Raw genomic sequence first — 21176 nt, forward strand, 5'->3', positions numbered from 1 at the left:
GGCCCCGCAGCCCCCCGGGCCGGGGCTCCATGGGCACCCGGCTGGGGCCGCAGGAGCCTGGAGCAGAGCCCGCGCGGCCTCGGGCTGCAGCAGCGGGCAGGGGCACAGCTGCCAGCCCGCACACCGAGCACCGCGCTCAGGGGCTGCTCCAGGCTGGGGCTGCGGCTTCCCGGCCCTCCTTACCAGGCACTCGGGGAACTGCCACAGCTTCTGGTTCTTCACCAGCTGTTCAAGGTCCCTCCTCCTGAGGAACTCGGCCGCACAGAGCAGCGTTTCCTGAGAAGCCTGGAGAGCAGCAGAGACGCGGAGATGGCCCCACAGCCCAGGGCGCAGGACCCCGTCCCTGTGCCAAGGCCAGCAGGAGCTGCAGCCTGCGAGGCGCCAGGGCAGGGCCAGCCCAGCCCCTGCCAGGGGCCAGCGGCAGCTGCCGAGTCCTCACCTCTGCCACTCGCTGGTTCTCATCGTGGCAGTGGAAGAAGAGTGGTACCAGGCTCTGGCGCACGTGTGCCTTGAGGACCTTTTTTTCCTCTTCTGGAAAAACATCCAGCATCTCCTTGAAGATAAACATGGAGCACAACTGCACCTCGCTGTCCTCCTGTATGGATGGGAGGAAGAAAGACCTCAGTGTCAGCTGCTTCAGGCCCACCTGGGCACAACCCACTGAGTGCACAGGGCACAAAGTGTGCGGGCAGCACCCGCTGGCCGTGGCTGGAGGCGCAGAGCCTTACGTTGTCAAAGAGTGGCAGGAGCGCCTCAGCCAGCTGCAGGGCGAGGGCGCTGGTTACTGGGGCACCATTGCAGAAAAATAACGCTCTGAGGAGAACCGTGGTCATCCTGAGCATGGTGCTGTCATCTTCCTGCAGGAGCTCCACGAGCCTTTCATGCAGGCTCCACATCCTTATGGCCATCTACTTGTGGAACACAAGTGTGTGAAACACCATCCTGCTGCCACAGGGCCCAGGGGCCAAAGGCCTGTGCCAAAGCCCTGGGGCAGCTGCAGCAGGAGGCAGGAGAGCTGGCAGCAGCTGCCCCAGTGCCCCAAGGCCAGCCAAGCCCCAGGGACTGCCTTCCCCAGCCCCACGCTGGCAGCACGGCTTCAGCCCCTGCGCTCTTCTCACCGAGACACTGGTGGTGCCGAGCGCCACGAGGCCTCGGAGTGCCAAGCGACGCCTCCCCCTGCACTCGCTCTGCAGGTGCTTGGACAGGAACTGCAGGACGCTGTCACGGCACTCACTCAAGTTCAGGTGCTCCAGGATCTGAAAGGCACAGGCCGGTGACGGGGGAACGGCCGGCGGGAGCCCAGAACCGCCCAGGGCCGGGCCCAGGCAGCAGCACAGGGCGCGGGCTCCGTCCCAGGCACTGCGGCCAAGAGAGGGCCGGGAGGCAGCTCAGCGAGGCAGCGCCGGCCTTCAGGCTCACCTCCACAAGGAACGCCAGGGTGGCCAAATCCCGGCACGGCGTGTCCTTGCTGAGCAGCCCGAGCAGGTGGAACGCAATCCCGGAACACGCGGCTTCGGATACGCGGTGCATTTCTCTGACAGGAGAAAACAGGAGCCAAAGCCCTGAGCCAGCGGGGACAAATCTCTCCCAGGACTGCCTCACAGAGATCTGGCCTTTCTCCACCACCCTGCAAGGGGCAGCTGAGCCCTCTGGGAGGTTGCTGCTCTTGGGCACGCTCCTCTCCCAGCCTTTTGCAGCCTCCTTGGCCGTCCCTTGGTGACAAGGCCTTCTGGCCCACGGCCACGGGGACTGTGTGGGGCACCTCGGGCACAGGGCACACATGCCGGGGACAGCTGGGGAGCAGGGGGTCTCACCTGGCCAGCACGCCCACAGCACAGTGGTGGGTGTCAGCACAGAGCAGTGTGTCCCAGCCACACTTGTCTTCCATGGCCACCACCACATCCTCATAGTGAAGTTGGCAGAGCAGGGCCTTGAGGGTCTGCTCTGCAAAGCTGTGCACAGAGCAAAGCCCAGGTCACACTGGGAGCACTGGCCCCTGCCCTGGGCACATGGCAGGGACAGGAGGACTGGCATGGAGCACCTGCTGGGGCTGGTGGCAAGGCCGTGTTGCTGCTGGCATCCCTTCCAGAAGGTATCGACCTCCTCTGGCACATCCAGAGTGCTGAAGAGCACTTGGAAGAGCAGATGCACAAAGAGGCCGGGGAAATTCACAGTCACTACATGTGGCACACAGGGCAGCTGGAGGATCTTCCACATCACCATGGTTGCCTGCAAAGGACAGAGCAGCCTGAGACAGCGCTCAGTGCCGAGGTGTCCGTGTGGCAGGGCCCGAGCACGGGAGGGAGAGGCCCGGAGAGACACAGGGGGAGCACCGGGCCTGGTGGCCCTGGAGCTGCCCCGAGGCCAGGTTTCAGCCCAGCGCCTGAGGCAGGGAGACGCCGTGGGGGAGGGAGGATGGAGAGCTGCTGGAAAGGTGGCCTTGGGGCCAGCAAAGGCAGAAACTCACAGCCAGGGCAAGGACAGCCGCGTGGTCCCCATCGGAGGTGCACGTGCTGTGCTCTGGCCAGCTCCCCAGCACATCGAGGAGCACGAGCATGGCCGGCTCTGCAGTCCTCAGCGAGCACATGATGCTCTTCCACATGGCCAGAGCAGCTCTGTGGGGTCAGAGCTCTGTCTCAGAGGAGTCTGGGACACAGCAGCGTGGCCTGGGCGGCAGCGGGGAGCTGAGCTGCTCTGCCAGCCCTGCCTCTGCCCACTGCCCCTCACTGGCAGCACGCAGGCAGCCCAGCCCTGTGGGCACTGGCCCCTGAGGGGCAGGGGGGAAGCATGGCAGCACGCTGGGGGGCTGGCAGGGGCCAGGGCTGGCAAAGGGAGCAGCCAGAGGGTCCTGGAATTCTCTGTTTGTCAGACACCTGGCACAGGCTGCACAGGGGGAAGGGCTGCTGAGCCCTGAGCCCTCCGGGCAGGTGGGCCCCGTACCTGTCACACAATGGGGCCACACGCAGGAGAGCCATCACCACGTCAGAGGGCTGTGCCTCTGTCAGATCCAGAAGGGGCCTGTACAGATTGTACTCAGGAAACTCATTGGCCACGAGCCACTGGTGGATGAACCTCACCATGGCCGGCACCTGGAGAAGGCAGGGGAGACTTGGAAAGCTGCCGGAGGAAGGAATGTGCCAAGCTGCCCCAGAGAAGTGCTTCCCTTGCCACCACACTGCCATGGCCTCAAAAGCTTCCAGGGAGCAGCAGGTGTGGCTTGGGAGGCCAAGCAATTGCTGGGAGGAGAATAGCCAGGCCACAGGCTGCTTACTTGCTTTGGGCTGGAAGGACCCTCCTCCACAAGCATATCCAGCAGGGCAGCGCTGGTCTTGGTTTTGAAGATGGGAGAGTAGACTCTGCGCACGGTGCCCATGGCGCTGCTCTCTTCCTCCCGAATCCTCTTCATGAATTTGCAAACCATCTGCAGCAGAAGGGCAAGAAGCCCGGGATGCTGCATGGAGTGCTCCGAGCACAGTGCTGGGCTGAGCAGTGCCAGCAGGCCCAGCCCAGGTGGGGATGGCTGCAGGTACCTGCGCTGTTCTGCGGAAGCGGCCACGGGTGCGTTCCTGCTCTCGTGTGCGCTGCACGGCTGCACCTGGCAAAGAGCGAGCGCAGCCCGAGCTGAGGGGCTGCAGGAGAGGCCGGAGAACACAGCCCAGCACTGCGCTGCCCAGGCAGGGACAGCCCCGGGACAGCCCAGGGCACGGAGCACGGCTGTGGGGTGTCTGCCCGGCCCCTATTCCATCCTGTCCATGGGCATGGCCCCAGGGGAGGGGATGGGATGGGATGGGATGGGATGGGATGGGATGGGATGGGATGGGATGGCATGGCATGGCATGGCATGGCATGGCATGGGGCCAAGCTGGCTGCAGGCACCAACCCTGTGGCCCAGCTCTGCCACTCACCCTTCTGCGGTGGCTGGAACTGCTCCAGCTCTTCAGGCTGCTGTGCTGGGGCAGCTCCAGGGCCTTCTTTCTCCTCCTTCCCCCAGGCCAGCTTGGGCCCGCTCGCAGGTCTGAGCTCTACGACACTGCCTGGATTCATGGCTACTTGCAGAAGGTGAAAAGGAAAAGGTCCGAGTCAGCAAGTGCTGCAGTCGTGCCTTGAGGGCACCTGCAAGAGTGAAGTCTTGGCAAGGCTACAGGACAGCAAGTCCTGCACTCTGGTCCTTGGGGCACCAGCCAGAAGGACAGGAGACTCCTGTCAAGGATGGTGAAAAGCAAATGCCACGGTCTGACCTCGAGGGCAGCTGCAGAAGAGATGCCTCGGGAAGGCCAGGGGTCACCAAGTGCTCTGGTCTGGCCACAAGCTCACCTGCAGGAGTAATACCTTGGGAAAGCTCTGCGTCAGCCAGGAACGAGTGGCTGTGTGAGGGCTCCTCACAGCACCGCTCTCTCCCGTCCTCTCTCGTCGCGTGCACGGAGCACTCTGGCGTGGCCCTGCCACTGCCAAGACCTCTGGCACAGCGTGTCACAAAGGGCCCTTGGAATCCCTCGTCCCGTTCCATTCCACGGTGACCATGCTGCACCGTGTCACAAAGGGCCCTTGGATCCCCTGTCCCGTTCCATTCCATGGTGACCATGCTGCACCATGTCACAAAGGGCCCTTGCACGCACTGCCACCTGCCCTGGGGCCAGCCCCAGCCCCCCAGAGTGGCCCAGGGTGGAAGGAATGCCTTGCCCCAGGTGTGTCAGACAGCCCAACAGGATCTTTAGGAAGGGCTCAGCCCATCAGCAAACGCTGCCCTGCTCTGCGGGCTCAGAGCAGCAGGAGCCCCCGCAGCTGCCGACGCAGCCGCGCTGGGAAGGGCACGGGGCCTCCACAGAAGCTGGCACGGCCTCCTCGGGACACGTCCCACATGGTGGCCATCCTGAGCACGGCCGTGGGACACAGACCGGGAACGTGTGGGCCAGGGCAGGAATGCTGCTCTGAGCCCTGGGGCCCGGGCAGCGCTGACAGCAGCAGGTGAGGCACAGTCCCTGCCCAAGCAGAGTTCCCCCGAGCCCTGGCAGCACCGGTGCCCGTCTCCTGCCCAGAAATCTGTGCCCCAAAAGGGCTTCTCTGCCAGAGGGCAGCCAAAGCTGGTGTGCACTGGGGCCTGTGCTCCGTCCTACAGGGGCTGTTGGTAGCAGCACCTGGAGCAACTGGTGGCAACATTTGGTGCTTAATAGATGTTGTTGCTCCTTCCCAGAATGATTTTTTCATGGAAGGGATTAGCAGCAGCACAGAAACACTAACAGCTACTGAACTTCACAGGACAAAGAGACTCCACCAAAACACTGCCATGTTTCCATGTGCTTTTGCGTCTTTCTTGCACTCTGAAAGAAGAAGAATTGGCCCAAGCCCTGCTATTCAAATCTCCAGCTGCTGTGTGTCTTCCTGTGGCAGCTCACTGCAAACACAACTGGCTGCCTGCTCAGCTGGGCAATGGACGGCCACAAACAGGGAGGGCCCTGGTGAACATCTCTTTGGTCTCGTGGGGCAGCGAGGGCACAGGAGACAAAGACTGCTCCTCTCGAGTTCATGGGGCAACAGAGAGATTTTATTTCCCAAGCCCCCCCTTAGACAGGGCATTTGAAAGACCAGGCCTGGAAGCTCTCATTGGTTTGAGCTCCACGCCCCTTCAGGTTCTGGCCTGTGAGGTGCCTGCAGTTTTGGGAGATATTTGATTGGTCAAGACCCCTGTCAATCATGGTAACACCTCACCCTTCTTTTCTTTATAAAATTCTGTGTATTGTTCTCTGTCACCCATCTGCAAGGGCCCTTTGCAAACATGGGGACAGAGGACAGCGTGCATCTAATTTGCACTGGAGCTGCAGCATTCCCCTCCAGGAACTGTTAGGGGAGAACTCAGGCCACAGGCATAATGCTTCTTGGTTACAAATTGAACTTATCTCTAAAAGCAGAAAGCTATTTAACCCTGAGCCCATTTAACCCTTAGAGGAAAACCCAATTTTAAAAAACAACCTTTAAGTACTTGATCCCTTGGGGAAAAACCGAACTCCCAGAAAACAGTCTGTAAAAAGAAAAACTGTTTGTAAACATGAGAAATAATTAGTAAACAAATCAAGTCCTTCTATGAACTGTCCATGAGGCAGGTGATCATTTGTAATGCTGTCTGTGGCTTCCTGTGTCCATATTTTAGGCAGCTGCATTGTACTGTTGTAGGATTTATTGTAAAACATGAGAACAGACTCAGAGGGGAGGAGGGTGTACCCTCAATCCAACCCCTTTCCCCTTTTTTCTTTGTATAATAAGTAATAATAGGAACAACACATGGATTTTGAATACTATTAACTTATGCAAAGTTTCATCCACGTTTACTGATAATATTTTTCTTTACCAGCCAGGTTCAGGGCAAAGAACTTGATTGGGAGATGTTTTGAAATGGGCAAGGAACTCGGTTAGGAGAAATTTTCTGTATTTATATTTTATCTAGTGCAAACCATATACTTTTCCCTTTTTGTTAGAAATTAGAAATCTTTTATTGACTTTAATAAAAGCTGACTTTTAACTTTTAAAATGATGACAAGTGGCAGAATTTCAGTGAAAATCTTTGCAACTGCAATTTGCTTATGACAAATAGATGTTCTATGTGTACCCCCGTAGATCTTCTTTGAATCATACCAGTTTATCTTGAAGCAATGCAAGAATAATTACTAGAATATTAAGAAAGGGCATGTTAATACACATACTAGGACTTCTTTAAGACAATGATTTACTGAAATATGAATATCAATCTAATATCGATATCCAACTGAGACAGACAAAAACTCTCTAAGAGTTTAAAGTTAGAAAGTGTATGTTTATTGAGACAGATGGGCAGTACGTCGGATAATTCCCTAATGCACACTGCAAAAATCACAGGTATTACAAAGCTTTTTTATTTGCAGAAGTCTTGAATACACAAAATATGAATGCATATTCATATCCCTGTCACTTCCTCTGATCCGCTTCACATGCTAATTGGCAAAAAGGCTATTAAGCATGTGTGGTTCTGTTCCCTGAAATGAGTCGGGGGTCCATTTTGGGGAGGGGTCTCCAAAATGAAGAAGTAAAATAAGTCTTCCTTGTTCTGACCTTTCTGCCTTTCCCATGCATACGTGAGAAATGAATCCTTGCCGTTTTCCTGTGCTTAATGGATTCCTAAAGTATGGGAAGTCTGCAACTGTTTTTGTGTCCCTGAAATCTGTTTATCACATTCTCATGATAAGCACAGCTACCCAAACAAAAAGCTGGCAAGAAATGAGTTAATAGATCCTGGATATCTTATCTAAGATCCAGCTACTGTTAACTATGAACAAAGTCGATTTATCTACTTCCAATAAGTCAGCAACATCCAATTTAACTATCATCTTAACTTTCCTAAAATTCTAAATTCTTCAAAATTAATGTCTCACCGGGAATGGGGACAGGGAATGGGAATGGGAATGGGGACAGGGAATGGGGAATGGGAATGGAGACAGGGACTGGGAGTGGTGACAGAGACAGGGAATGGGGACAGGGACCAGGAATGGGGACAGGGAATAGGACTGGGAATGGGGACAGGGACAGGGAATACGGTACAGGGATCAAGAACGGGGCCCGGATTGGGATGGGAACAGGATGGAACGGGACAGGGGGGACACGGGAACAGGCAGGGGCAAGGGGAGTATGGAAGGGGAGTAAGGAATGGGGCAGCTGCTGCAGGGGCACATGGGGACAGTTCCAGGGCAGGGGGTCCTTGACCAGCTGCCCAGAACCTCCACCAGGGTCTCCCAGGGCAACCGGAGCCGCTCAGCCTGGGGTGCCCAAAGCCCTGAGAAACTCCCAGGTCCCTCCCAGGAACCCTCAAGTCCCTCAAACCCAGCATCCCCCACATCCCCTGCAAGACCCTCCCCATGTCCCCATCCTTGTCTTAGCTCAACATCTTTATTTTTACCTGCTTTTAAGAGTTTTGAAAGGGCAAAGAGAAATGAAAAGAAAATCCAGGCCACGGGGAGCCAGGAGGATGTTGAGCCCCCCAGCTGGGTGTCTTCCCAACATGGATCAGCAGCACCACAGGTCACCAGGGCTCTGCCCACCGGGGCTCACTGGGGATCATCCAGCACGGATCCTCCTGTGGGGGATGGAGCTGGAGCAGCGCATGGAGCTCCTCCAACACTGGGGCACTCGCAGGGCTGCCCTTTGTGGTGCCTCTGCTGGTTTTGGGTCAAGGCTGAGCTGTGTGATGAGCTCTTCCCACACTGGGGACATTCATAGGGCCTGGAACTTCACCAGGAAGAGGGCTGGGATGTGCCCTGGTGCCTGGGACATCACCAGGAGCAGGGCTGGGATGTGCCCTGGTGCCTGGGACATCACCAGGAACAGGGCTGGGATGTGCCCTGGTGCCTGGGACATCACCAGGAACAGGGCTGAGATGTGCCTTGGTGCCTGGGACATCATCAGGAGCGGGGCTGGGATGTGCCCTGGTGCCTGGGACATCACCAGGAGCGGGGCTGGCTCTGATGCTCTCTGGTGCCTGGAACATGACAAGGGGCGGTGCTGGCTGGGGTTTGTTTGGTGCCTGTGCAATCCCAAGGGCAGTGTCACAGCGGGGCAGCTCTCAGTGTCCCCAGCAGGTCACAGTGTCCAGGGCAGCCCGTGCCAGCGGTCACTGTGCACACGGGGCAGGCTGGGCTGGGCAGGGGACAGGGCAGAAACGCTGCCCCGGGACTGGGGTCTGCCCCTGCCTCTGGGGCCCAGCCCCTGCTGGGAGCACCTTGGGCAGGGCACGGGGCTGCTGCTGGGCCAGGGGGACAGGCCGTGCCCCCTGTCCCCTGCTGCTGGGCCAGGGGGACAGGCCGTGCCCCCTGTCCCCTGCTGCTGGGCCAGGGGGACAGGCCGTGCCCCCTGTCCCCTGCTGCTGGGCCAGGGGACAGGCTGTGCCCCCTGTCCCCTGCTGCTGGGCCAGGGGTGTTATGGACAAATTCAATTGGGGAGGCTAATTATAGATAAATCAATTACCAAGAATTTATTAAGCAAGTGGTATTAAGCAAAAGAACAGCGCTGGGTGGCCAGGGAGCCTCTCTTCCACCACGGCGCACCTTCCCCCTTTTACCTTTTTGTTTTTATAGTCTCTTTTTATTTCTGCTTGACGTATTTTCTCTCTGTGCACTTTGTGCCGGTACAATTGGTTCCTGGGGGATCTCTTTTTCTGCCCTTGGTGGTCATAGGAATGAAGGCTCCTCATCTTCCTTGCAGATTGTCCTTGGCCTAAAAGTTAACTTGTACATAATTAGTTACACAGTCTTCTATGCTAGTTGTATTCCCTACTCAGTTCAAATTCTTATCTCCTTTATCGCTTGTTTGATGAGCAAAATAATTTTTATTTATTACAATTCCCCCTTTTTCTCTACCAATTTGTTCATTAAAACGCTTTAACTCTTGGTAGCTTAAGACCAGGGTTTCATCTACTTCTAAGTCCCTGGGCAATGTTTCCTACCTATCTCTAATAAGTGTTAGATGAGCTGCCTCTAATCTTCTGTTTACAATGTCGATGATTTTATTAAAAATGTAAGGTTTGAAAGTTAAACTTAGTAACAACAATGTTACGGGACCTGCAATCCCCCTTATACAGAATTTCTCCTTGAGTGCCATACCCCAGAATTTTACACCCCTCAGGGTACCATGAGGTCTTTAAAAATTTATCTGGATGGGTGACAGCCTGGGCGGTTGCTATGGCTTCACAGCCCCAATACCCACACAGATATTACCCAGGATAATGACAATATCCCCTCCCAGGATTGGAACTAGGACGCCAATAGGTAGCCTGGAGTTCAGGTTTACTCCATCCCCACATAGAGTTTATCAAGCCTTTGTTAGTAACAAAAAAATGGGAGCTACAGTGGTGGCATTATGCTTAACAACTTTCCCTTGGTCTGTTTTGGTCAGAGTCCAATTAAATGGCTGGTGTGCATAGTCCCCTTGACCAGGCCAGGTACAACATATAACTAATATGCACAGAATTTGCCAGCAAGGGTGGAGTCCAAACTGCCCCAGGGTTTGATTATCATTATCTCCCCATTCCCAGTGTTTGTTTTGACATGTTATTGCCGGGCTCACCTTTACCCTTGGGAGATCAGTATCCTTGAGGCAGTTCTTGAAATACTTTGAATTGTCCCAGTCTGAGGGCTCTTTCCTCCACCGCTTCTCATCCCTCTGCCTCGCTCGCCGACTCGGTTGCTCCAAGCCGCGAGGCGCACCATCTTCTCAGCAGCAAGGATATTCTTCAGGAGGACCCAAACTCTGCTTTTGTTGCCTCTTTTTGAATGACTCCCAGCTTTTATCCTTCACTTGTGGTGAGTCACACTGAATCCCAGGTAAAGATTTCCGGCAAATCCCTTTGATAATTTGAACAATTAGGGGAATTGGTTCATTGGAGTGGAAACAACAATTTTCAGGTCTAGCCCCCTTAATAAACACCTCCCACCACTCTTGGGATTCCCTTGGTAGGGTCCCATTCTCTTCTCCAATCCTTAGGACTGACTCTGTCAGTTCTCTTTCTAACTGATAACACCTTTACAAATACCCCTAGGAGGAGTGCCTCTGTAACTATGGACCCATCACCGTTCCTGGCAAATTTTAAAAATATAGCATACAAAAGGGTAACAATCACAATCCTTATTTGCACAATATACTCTAAAATCATTAGTTATAGGATATCCATAGTCCAATATCTCACTCTACCAGCTGGTTCGTACATTTCTTACTGAGTCCATTCAGTCCATTTAAGTGTGACCTTAAGATCCCCGGGCTGGCTGGTTATTCTCCAGGGCTCTTCAGCAGCAGCAGGAATCGCTCCCTTTATTCGACTTACATGGGTCCACCCCTCCTCGGCGGTTCTGACTGCAGATTCTATAGTGAGTAAAACAACATAGGAGGCTTCCCAATTTGGGGTTGTGAGGTTTCTTTCTAGGTTTCTTATTAAAACCTTATCACCTGGATTTATATTGTGGATTGCTAGGTCTAAAGGAGGTTGTTGCACTAGTAACTCAGCTCTTCTAAGCCCTTCCCGAGCCTTCACAAGTTGCATGACATATTGGTTAATTTGTTGATTACTTATTTCAGGATGATCTATAGGAGAATCCATGTCATAAGGCATCCCATAAAGCATTTCAAATGGAGAGATTCCAATATTGGTTCTGGGCAGAGTTCTTATATTTAACAAGGCTAAAGGTAAACATTTTACCCAAGATAACTGTGTTTTATACATCAATTTAGTTAGTTGTTTCTTAATTTTCCCATCTACCCTTTCCACTTTACCTGAGCTTTGTGGATGTCAGGGAGTATGATATTGCCACTTTGTTCCTAGAGTTGTAACTACTTCTTTAATTATTTTGGAGGCAAAGTGTGGCCCTCTGTCTGAGTCTATTACTTCTGCTAGTCTGTAGCAGGGGATTATCACTTCTAATAATATTTTTACTATGTTTGTGTAGTTGCCCTGGAGGTAGGGAATGCCTCTACAAAGTGAGTCAAGTGATCTATTATCACCAATAAGTGTTTATACCTTCCTACTTTAGGCAAATCAGTAAAATCATTTTGAATGTGGGAAAACCCTCTATGTGCCAATTCCCATCTCCCCCATTTCCCACACCACTCAGGATTTCTCACACCTGGGTCTACTCCTGGGTCAGGGGTCTCTTCAGCCCCTCTAGAAATCTCAGCCCTCATTCTAGAGAGACTGCAGACTGTAGAGAGAAAGCTTACCAGATTAAACACCAGGAAGATGGTCTCTTTAACAGTCAGGGGAAACGGAACATTCTCTAATAGGGAGCTAAGAGATTCAGAGGAGAAGAAGGAAAGCAAGGGCTGAAAAGCCTCATCCCCTGCTTCCCCTCTAACAAACTGGCTGCACAACCATGACTATGAGCCATGCATTCCTGGAACAGACTTCAGCACCTTCATATACCCCCTTGCAAGCCATGACACCCAAGCCCAGCCCGATGGATATTCTTGTCAGTGCCCTTCTACTGCAAAAACTACGTACTAGGGACAATACCAGAGCTATTCCTGGATAAGAATATAAACATAGGGACCATAGAGGAATTAAGATCTCAAAAAACTCCTAGGGACCAGAAACACATACAGGCCTTCACTCTAAAAGACATTATGATTCAAACAACAAAGCCAGTAACTGCTCCATACTAACACAAAGTGATTGGAACCAAAATATGATTAGAACGGGGTTTGTTTTTTCACTCTCTCCAGCCACGAAATGGGCAGGAAAATATTTGTCCTCGTTTAGGGCAAATTTTGTGAGAAAAACCTCTGGAAGAAGCCCTCAGAAAACAATCCCCCACGGCCCCTCCCCACCCACCTGATTCGGGAAGAATTTTCTCTGAGAGAAGTGGAAAATGACCTGTTTATTTAACAAACAATACCCTTCCCAGCACTAGAAAAATGAACAACACCAGATGACAACAAACTCTTTCACCACTCTGAAGAGATGACAAATCCAGAAAGTCTCTCCTGGGAGTGGTCGCCCGGGTCTGGGCGCTGGGGATTGCTCTGGGCACTGGGGATGGCTGCTGCAGATCACAGAGCGCAGGCTCTGGGTGCTCCTCGGTGTTTCCCAGATCCCAGTCTGGAGCAGGTTAGATGATATTCAGGAAAGGGAAAGGGAAAAGAAACAGTCCAGGGAAAGAATTGGACTGCTTAGCTAAACTAATTTAAAAAGCAAAGGCAAAAGCAAAAGCAAGCAAAAAAGCAAAGCAAAGCAAGCAAAAGCCAGCAAGCAAAGCAAAGCAAGCCAGCCAGCACTGGCCTCTTCTAGACAGCAGAGCATGGGGGGAGGTGAGCCGGCTGATAACAAGGCAAAACAAACCTTCACTTTCTGAGCCAGTTCTGAAAGCACAGAACATAATATCAAACATAAACAGAACACACGACTGGAGATACAAACACCATAACGTCACCCTTGGACATTCCACCCCTTATCTCCATGTCTTTAACATCATGTTAAAAACTCCATCAAGTTAAAACTTCCACCTTTCACTTACTCATACCTTTGACACACATTTCCTTCTATTTCACTTGCTCAAACCTTTGAGCCTTACATATTTTTTCTGTCTCATGTCTGTGTGTTTTCGTTTACAGACACTGGCAGTAACATCCAGCAAACAGTGATATTTGCATATGAGTCTCACCCCACAATCAGATCTCCCTGAGGTACACATCGTGCTGTTCCATCTCTCTGCATTATCCACCATGTACAACCTGGTCCCTGAGCAAAGACAATCCCACAAATAGGTTTGTCTGTACTCGAGGCAGAATTGATCCACACTGATTTCCCTAACAAACCTCTGGCATGTGCCACTGGGACTTTATCTCAATCTACTATATTCTGGGGCTCAGACTGGGCAGGACCTGCTCGATTGGTGGAACCTTGGCTGTTAACTAACCAGGTGGCCTTTGCTAAATGTTGCTCCCAATTTTTGAAAGATCCCCCACCCAATGCTTTTAAGGTGGTTTTTAACAGTCCCTTGTACCTCTCCACTTTGCCTGCAGCTGGTGCATGGTAGGGGATGTGGTACACCCACTCAATACCATGTTCCCTAGCCCAGGTGTTGATAAGACTGTTCTTGAAATGAGTCCCATGGTCTGACTCAATCCTCTCGGGGGTACCATGCCTCCAAAGGACCTGCTTCTCAAGGCCCAGGATGGTGTTACAAGCTGTAACATGAGACACAGGGTAGGTTTCCAACCATCCAGTGGTGGCTTTTACCATTGTGAGCACGTAGCGCTTGCCTTGGCGTGTCTGGGGCAGTGTGATGTAGTCAATCTGCCAGGCCTCCCCATACTTGTACTTGGACCCCCGCCCACCATACCAGAGGGGCTTCATCCTCTTGGCCTGTTTGATGGCAGCACAGGTCTCACAGTCATAGATCACCTGGGAAACACTGTCCATGGTTAGATCCATCCCTCGGTCTCATGCCCACTTGTAGGTGGCATCTCTGCCCTGATGGCCTGAGGCATCACGGGCCCATCGTGCTAGGAACAACTCTCCCTTGTGTTCCCAATCGAAGTCTATCTTTGATACCCCTATCTTTGCAGCCTGATCTACCTGCTGATTGTTTTTCTGCTCTTCATTAGCTCTACTTCTGGGGACATGGGCATCTACGTGGAGAACCTTCACAGGTAGCTTCTCTACCCGGGTAGCGATATCTTTCCATTCTTCAGCAGTCCAAATTGGTTTTCCTCTACACTGCCAGTTAGCCTCTTTCCACCTCTCCAGCCACCCCCATAGAGCATTGGCTACCATCCATGAATCATGTAGAGGTAGAGCTTTGGCCACTTCTCCCTTTCTGCAATGTTGAATGGCTTTGAGTTCAGCAAGCTGGCTTGATCCACCTTCTCCTTCAGTGGCCTCTGCAACCCATCATGTGGGACTCCATATGGCTGCTTTCCACTTCCAGTTCATCCCTACGATGCGACAGGAACCATCAGTAAAAAGAGCATAGCGTGTTTCCTCTGCTGGCAGTTGGTTGTATGGTGGAGCTTCTTCAGCCCGTGTCACTGGTTCTTCTTCATCTGTGACACCAAAACTTTCACCTTTGGGCCAATTTGTAATTAATTCCAAAATCCCAGGGCGATTCAGTTTACCAATATGGGCACGCTGCATGATGAGAGCAGTCCACTTGCTCCATGTAGCTCTGGTGTCATGGTGGGTAGAAGGAACCTTTCCTCTGAACATCCAGCCCAGCACCGGCAGTCGGGGTGCCAGGAGGAGTTGTGCTTCTGTGCCAATCACCTCTGAGGTGGCCTGGACTCCTTCATAGGCAGCCAAGATTTCCTTCTCTGTGGGAGTGTAGTTGGCTTCAGACCCTCTGTAGCTCCAACTCCAGAATCCCAGTGGTCGGCCTCGAGTCTCCCCAGGCACTTTCTGCCAAAGGCTCCAGGACAAACCATGGCTCCCGGCTGCAGAGTAGAGCACATTCTTGACCTCTGGTCCCGTCCTGACTGGGCCAAGGGCTACAACATGAGCGATCTCCTGCTTGATCTGGGTGAATGTTTGTTGCTGCTCAGGGCCCCACTGGAAATCATTCTTCTTGCGGGTAACCAGGTAAAGAGGGCTCACAATCTGGCTATACTCGGGAATGTGCATTCTCCAGAAACCGATGGCACCTAGGAAAGCTTGTGTTTCCTTTTTGCTGGTTGGTGGGGACATAGCTGTGATCTTGTTGATGACCTCAGTGGGAATCTGGCGCCGTCCGTCTTGCCATTTCACTCCCAGGAACTGGATCTCTCGGGCAGGTCCCTTGACTTTGCTCTCCTTGATGGCGAAGCCAGCTTCTAGTAGTATCTGGATGATTTTCTCTTCTTTCTCGAACACTTCTGCTGCTGTGTTCCTCCACACAATGATATCATCAATATACTGTAGATGTTCTGGAGCCTCACCCTTTTCTAGTGCAGCCTGGATCAGTCCATGGCAGATGGTGGGGCTGTGTTTCCACCCCTGGGGCAGTCGGTTCCAGGTGTACTGCACGCCGCTCCAGGTGAAAGCAAACTGAGGCCTGCATTCTGCTGCCAGAGGAATGGAGAAAAACGCATTAGCAATATCAATGGTGGCATACCACTTTGCTGCCTTGGACTCCAGCTCGTACTGGAGTTCCAGCATATCTGGTACAGCAGCGCTCAGTGGCGGAGTCACTTCATTTAAGCCACGATAGTCCACAGTCAATCTCCATTCTTTGTCAGATCTGCGCACAGGCCAGATGGGGCTGTTGAAGGGTGAGTGGGTTTTGCTGACCACCCCTTGGCTCTCCAGCTCCCGAATCATTTTGTGGATGGGGATCACGGCATCTCGATCCGTCCGATACTGCCGGTGGTGCACTGTCGAGGTCGCAATTGGCACGTGTTGTTCTTCCACCCTTAGGAGTCCTACTGCAGAGGGGTTTTCTGACAGTCCAGGCAAGGTGTTCAATTGCTTAATGTCTTCTGCCTCTACAGCGGCTATTCCAAAAGCTCACCTGAGTCCCTTTGGGTCTTTGTAATAGCCATTCCGGAGGAAGTCTATGCCTAGGATACACGGAGCATCTGGGCCAGTCACTATAGGATGTTTCTTCCACTCCTTCCCAGTCAGGCTCACCTCAGCTTCCACCAGAGTCAATTGTTGTGATCCCCCTGTCACACCAGCAATGGAAACAGGCTCTGCCCCCACATGTCCCGATGGTATCAGAGTACACTGTGCACCAGTATCAACTAAAGCATCATATTTTTGTGGCTCTGATGTGCCAGGCCATCGGATCCACACTGTCCAGAAGATCCGCTTTTCCCGTGCCTCTCCCTGGCTAGAGACAGGGCCCCTCTAACACTGGTTATTATTCCTTTCCTGGGCATACATACTAGAGGTCCCTTCAAGGGGGTCTGACAGATCGTATCCACAAGCTTGGTCACGGGAGGTTGAGGCTACTTTCACTTTGGTGGAACTCCCCTGGTTAGTTTCCCTCCTTGAGTTGACGGACCCGTGCTGCCAGGACAGAAGTGGGTTTCCCATCCCACCTTCCCATGTCTTCCCCATGGTCACACAGGAAGAACCACAGATTAGCCCTTGGGGTGTACCCTCTCTCTCTAGCTGGGGATTGTTGGGCGCTGATTCTGGGGCCTGTGACTCTTATGGGTGCTGTATTAACCTTCCTTATCTCCTCCCTCATCTCCTCTTTAAACTCCTTAATCACGGCTGAGATATGAGCCTGCATTGGGCCATTAATCACTCTCATAATTCCTAAATTTGTTGGCAACAGAGCCCACTGTCTCTCAGTGAGCGTCAGCATTTATTGTTGCAATGAAAGTGGTGTATTGAGATGGCCCAAGATTTGCTAGACTCCACAGCATTTGTCCTGTACACCTGACCTTGTCGGGATCATTATTGTGTCATCCATCCCTCCCAAAGAGTACCTCCAATACTGCCACTTCCCTCAGCTGTTGGATCCCTTCCTCGAGGGTCTTCCAGCGCATTCTATGATGGTGTTCCTGCATTCTGTCCCTGTGGACAAACCTCTCCCTGACACTCATTAAGAGCTGCTCCCAGAGAGAAAGGGACCCTGGTTCCCTTACAAAAACCTGATTTATACCCGAGTCCTGGGTCAAGGGTCCCAAGTTCCTTGCCTCACCACCGTCCAGCTGCACGCCTGTACCCGTAAGATCCCAAACCCGGAGTAACCAGGTAGTATAAGACTCACGCCCTCGTCGCACAAGTTCTTTATGCAGATTACAAAGACTTTCGTACGTCAGGGACTCGGTGATGATAGCAATCTCTGGCTCCCCTGTGGGTTGTGAGGTTCCTCCATTCCTGTCCCTATCTGCAGGGTGGTCTGCTTTCATCTTAGACCTCCTTGTTTCTACCGGGGCAACTGCTGCTGGCTGTGACTGCCTTTGTGGTTCAGCTGGAACCTGGACAGTTGTAACATCTGTGGGTTCCACAGCTGTACTATTAGACTGTCCTTCCTCAAGGCAAAGGGCCGGTTTCTCACCAGCTGGGGAAATGCACTCCTTCAGCATCTCTCGTATCTCCTTAACCAGAACCCTCACCCAATCTGGGCGGTTCATTTCTGAGGTGGGCTGTGGGGCAGGGTCATGCTCTGGAGCAGCAGCATCTCGAATCTCTGGGGCAGTGTCAGGTTCTGCAGGAGCATCCCTTGCCTCTGGTGTAGGTGTGAGGGTAGTTATCCAGGTTAATCTTGCCTTATCTCTGAGTGCTAAATATAACAGGACTATCAGCAACACCACCCATTGTGTGATATCATTAGCACTTAGAGAGGATCTTAACCCTTTGAGAACTGGTGGAGCAGACCCAAAAAGATGGTTAAAAGGTTGGGAGAAAGTTTCCCCGGTGCTATTTCCTCGCAGTAGGTACCGTTATTAAAGTAACCCCAAAAACATACAGTTAATGTGTGATAGCTATGAATCCATGTACCTGACTTCCAGAGGAAATTAAAGATCCATGAATTCCTCACCCAATTAACCCAGAAGCCAAACTTGACAATAGACACCGTAGCCTTAGTTATAGGACCCATTTTTAGATAAGGGTCTGCAAATGGGAAAAGTATAGCTACGATCACATGCCACCCAAACCAAGGTAAACTAGACCACATGGTGATGCTGAAGATGTTTTTACACTCAACAAAAAACCAAATTACTTAAGAACTGTTAATCCTTTTTCCCTGTCAATGCCCTCGGGCCTCACGTTGGTGCGCCAAAATCTGTCTAAGTTCGACAAGACAGGAATCTGCGAAGGAGGGCTAAAGCCTCCTGTGCAATGGAGAAGGTAAACCCCCCCCTCCGAATTACTAGGAGTTTTAAATCAAAAGGCTCTCAGGCAAAGATATGGGAATGGGAGTAACAATTCTTTACTAGGAGAAAACTAGACAACAATTTAAAAAGGCAAATGCAATCGGTACAAACAAAACCAGTGGAAAAAAAAAAAAAGTCCAGAACCTGAGGATTCGGGGTGCCAGTAGCAGTCCTGCTGGGACAATTGCTCCCCTTGCAGTGATTGATGAATTGCAGCTGCAGTGGTGATCTTTTGAAGGGTATAGTTTTCCTCTGAAGATCTGGTGGCAGTGGGGCCGGTCACACTCAGCCAGCACAACTGGAGCTCAGGCAGGGACCTAGGTGAAGGTTTTCCCAGAGCAGGAACAAGGGTGGGTGAGTCCCAGCAGGACAGGCTGCAGGGAATGGCCCAGGTTTGTCTCCAAGCAGTCTCTCCTGACTTGTCCCTGTCCTTTCTCCATGAACAGGTGCCCATGTGCAGCCACAGCAAATGTCCAACAGCAGCTCCATCAGCCACTTCCTCCTGCTGGCACTGGCAGACACGCGGCAGCTGCAGCTCCTGCACTTCTTCCTCTTCCTGGGCATCTCCCTGGCTGCCCTCCTGGGCAACGGCCTCATCATCAGCGCCGTAGCCTGCGGCCACCACCTGCACACGCCCATGTTCTTCTTCCTGCTCAACCTGGCCCTCAGCGACCTGGGCTCCATCTGCACCACTGTCCCCAAAGCCATGCACAATTCCCTTTGGGGTACCAGGAACATCTCCTACACAGGATGTGCTGCACAGCTCTTTTTCTTCATGCTCTTCATCTCAGCAGAGCTTTCCCTCCTGACCATCATGTGCTACGACCGCTACGTGTCCATCTGCAAACCCCTGCACTACGAGACCCTCCTGGGCAGCAGAGCTTGTGCCCACATGGCAGCAGCTGCCTGGGCCAGTGCCTTTCTTTATTCACTGCTGCACACAGCTAATACATTTTCCCTGCCCCTGTGCCATGGCAATGCCCTGGACCAGTTCTTCTGTGAAATCCCAGAGATCCTCAAACTCTCCTGCTCCAAATCCTACCTCAGAGAACTTGGGCTCATTGCACTAAGTGCCTGTTTAGGACTTGGCTGTTTTGTGTTCATTGTTTTCTCCTATGTGCAGATCTTCAGGGCTGTGCTGAGGATCCCCTCTGAGCAGGGACGGCACAAAGCCTTTTCCACCTGCCTCCCTCACTTGGCCGTGGTCTCTCTGTTCCTCAGCACTGGCATGTGTTCCTACCTGAAAACCCCCTCCATGTCCTCCCCATCCCTGGATCTGGCCCTGTCAGTTCTGTACTCGGTGGTGCCTCCAGCCCTGAACCCCCTCATCTACAGCCTGAGGAACCAGGAGCTCAAGGCTGCACTGTCGAAACTGACGACAGGATGGTTTCAGAAACATTAAACTGCTGATCAATTTCTGCAAACCACTGGCAATAAAAGTGTTTTTTTTTTTTTCTCCTTGTTGGTTTCATTTAGTGTTTTTTTCTTTCTTTTACTGTTTTCATATTGTTCTCCATAAATAAAATTGTTAGTGCCATTTCTCATTTTGTTTCTCTCCACCTTCCCTGTGGCCACAGACTGTGTCAATGAGGGGCTGCACTCTCGGTGCCTTTAAAGGAACTAAAGGCTCTCCCATCACAGTTTTCTGCAGAGATGCCCTTTTGTTGCCTCCTCTGGAGCTGCAGCAGCAATGTCTGTGTGCAGAGCTGGGGCAGATCAGGGCTGGCACAGCAGCTGTGCCCAGGAGCAGCAGCACTTGGTGCTGCCAGTGCTGCTCCCGTGGCCCTGCCCCGCTGCCCTGGTGGCCCTGGTGTTGCTGCAGGGCCTGAGTGCTCTCGGGGCCGGGCACAGTCCTGGGGGTGGCAGTGCCGGGGCTGCAGCAGGGACAGGCCATGGGCACTGCTGGGGCAGCGCTGACGCCTCAGGCCAGGGCCTGGGGGCTCCAGGCTCCTTGCCCAGGCTCTCTCAAGAACACAGCCAGGCCAATGCTCAGCACAGAAAACCCCCGTGAGCAGCCCCAGGCTGTTGGTGTGGGGACATGAACCTGAGGGAGCACAAATGCCATCAGCCCCTGGGGCCAGGAAGGGCTGGGGGATGTCAGGGAAACCACTCAGCTTTGTCCTGGCCTCTGCAGTCAGCCAGAAAGTTTTTTCCTTTCAGCTGGGAGTTTCCTGTCCCACTGGAGACGCTGCTGCTCAGAGACAGAGCTGCCTGGCAGCCACCCCCAAACTGCCCGGAGCATGTCCTTGGCTTCACCTTTGCTTTCTTTACTCTTCCCTGGACCAGATTTCTTCCTCTTGCCCAGCCCTGTTCCCTCCCCTGCACACGGCCTATCCTTGTTTGCCCTTTCCTCTCTGGCCCCACTCCCCATTGCAGTTCCTGACTTGGCACCATGGGAACATCCCTTGGGGAGCAGGATCATCCCACAAGTGCTGCAGGAATTGTCTGCAGGCTCCTGCAGTGCCTGGTGCTGCTCCCTTGCCAGAGGCACCCCAGGCCAGGGGGGCACATCTGGGCTGCTGTGTCTGGCTGTGGGGCTCCCTGTTCTGGGCAGTGAGGAGGAGCTGCAGAGGCTCTGCAGGACTGACAGGATGGGCTTTGGGGCTGTGAGGAGAAGCTGAGAGCCCTGGGCTGCTGGAGCTTCTGAAGAGGAGGCCCAGGGCTTCTCCTGCAACTGCTCCAAGGGTGTTTTCAGATAATCCCAGAATCAGCAAGGCTGGAAAAGACCTTGGAGATCATCGAGTCCAACCTGTGCCCTGACACCACCTTGTCTTCCCTGAGCCTCCTCTTCTCCAGGATCAACAACCCCAGCTCCTTCAGCCACTCCTCACAGCACTTGTGCTCCAGATCCCTCACTAGCCTTG

The 21176-nt window shown here is 52.9% G+C and overlaps 2 protein-coding genes across 2 annotated transcripts in view; one reads left to right on the forward strand and one right to left on the reverse strand.

The window, feature by feature from the left end:
• LOC144248867 (uncharacterized) overlaps positions 1–21176 on the reverse strand; it is a 770489-nt gene that overhangs the window by 368717 nt on the left and 380596 nt on the right. The window lies entirely within an intron of this gene.
• Positions 18746–19915, forward strand: LOC146764089 (olfactory receptor 14J1-like). Its single transcript, XM_085565602.1, has one exon. It carries the CDS (start codon positions 18782–18784, stop codon positions 19712–19714), a length of 933 nt encoding a protein of 310 aa, XP_085421728.1. The 5' UTR covers positions 18746–18781; the 3' UTR covers positions 19715–19915.

This window comes from Lonchura striata, chromosome 36 (assembly GCF_050655825.1).
Source record: "Lonchura striata isolate lonStrDom1 chromosome 36, ASM5065582v1, whole genome shotgun sequence".
Lineage (NCBI taxonomy): Eukaryota > Metazoa > Chordata > Aves > Passeriformes > Estrildidae > Lonchura > Lonchura striata.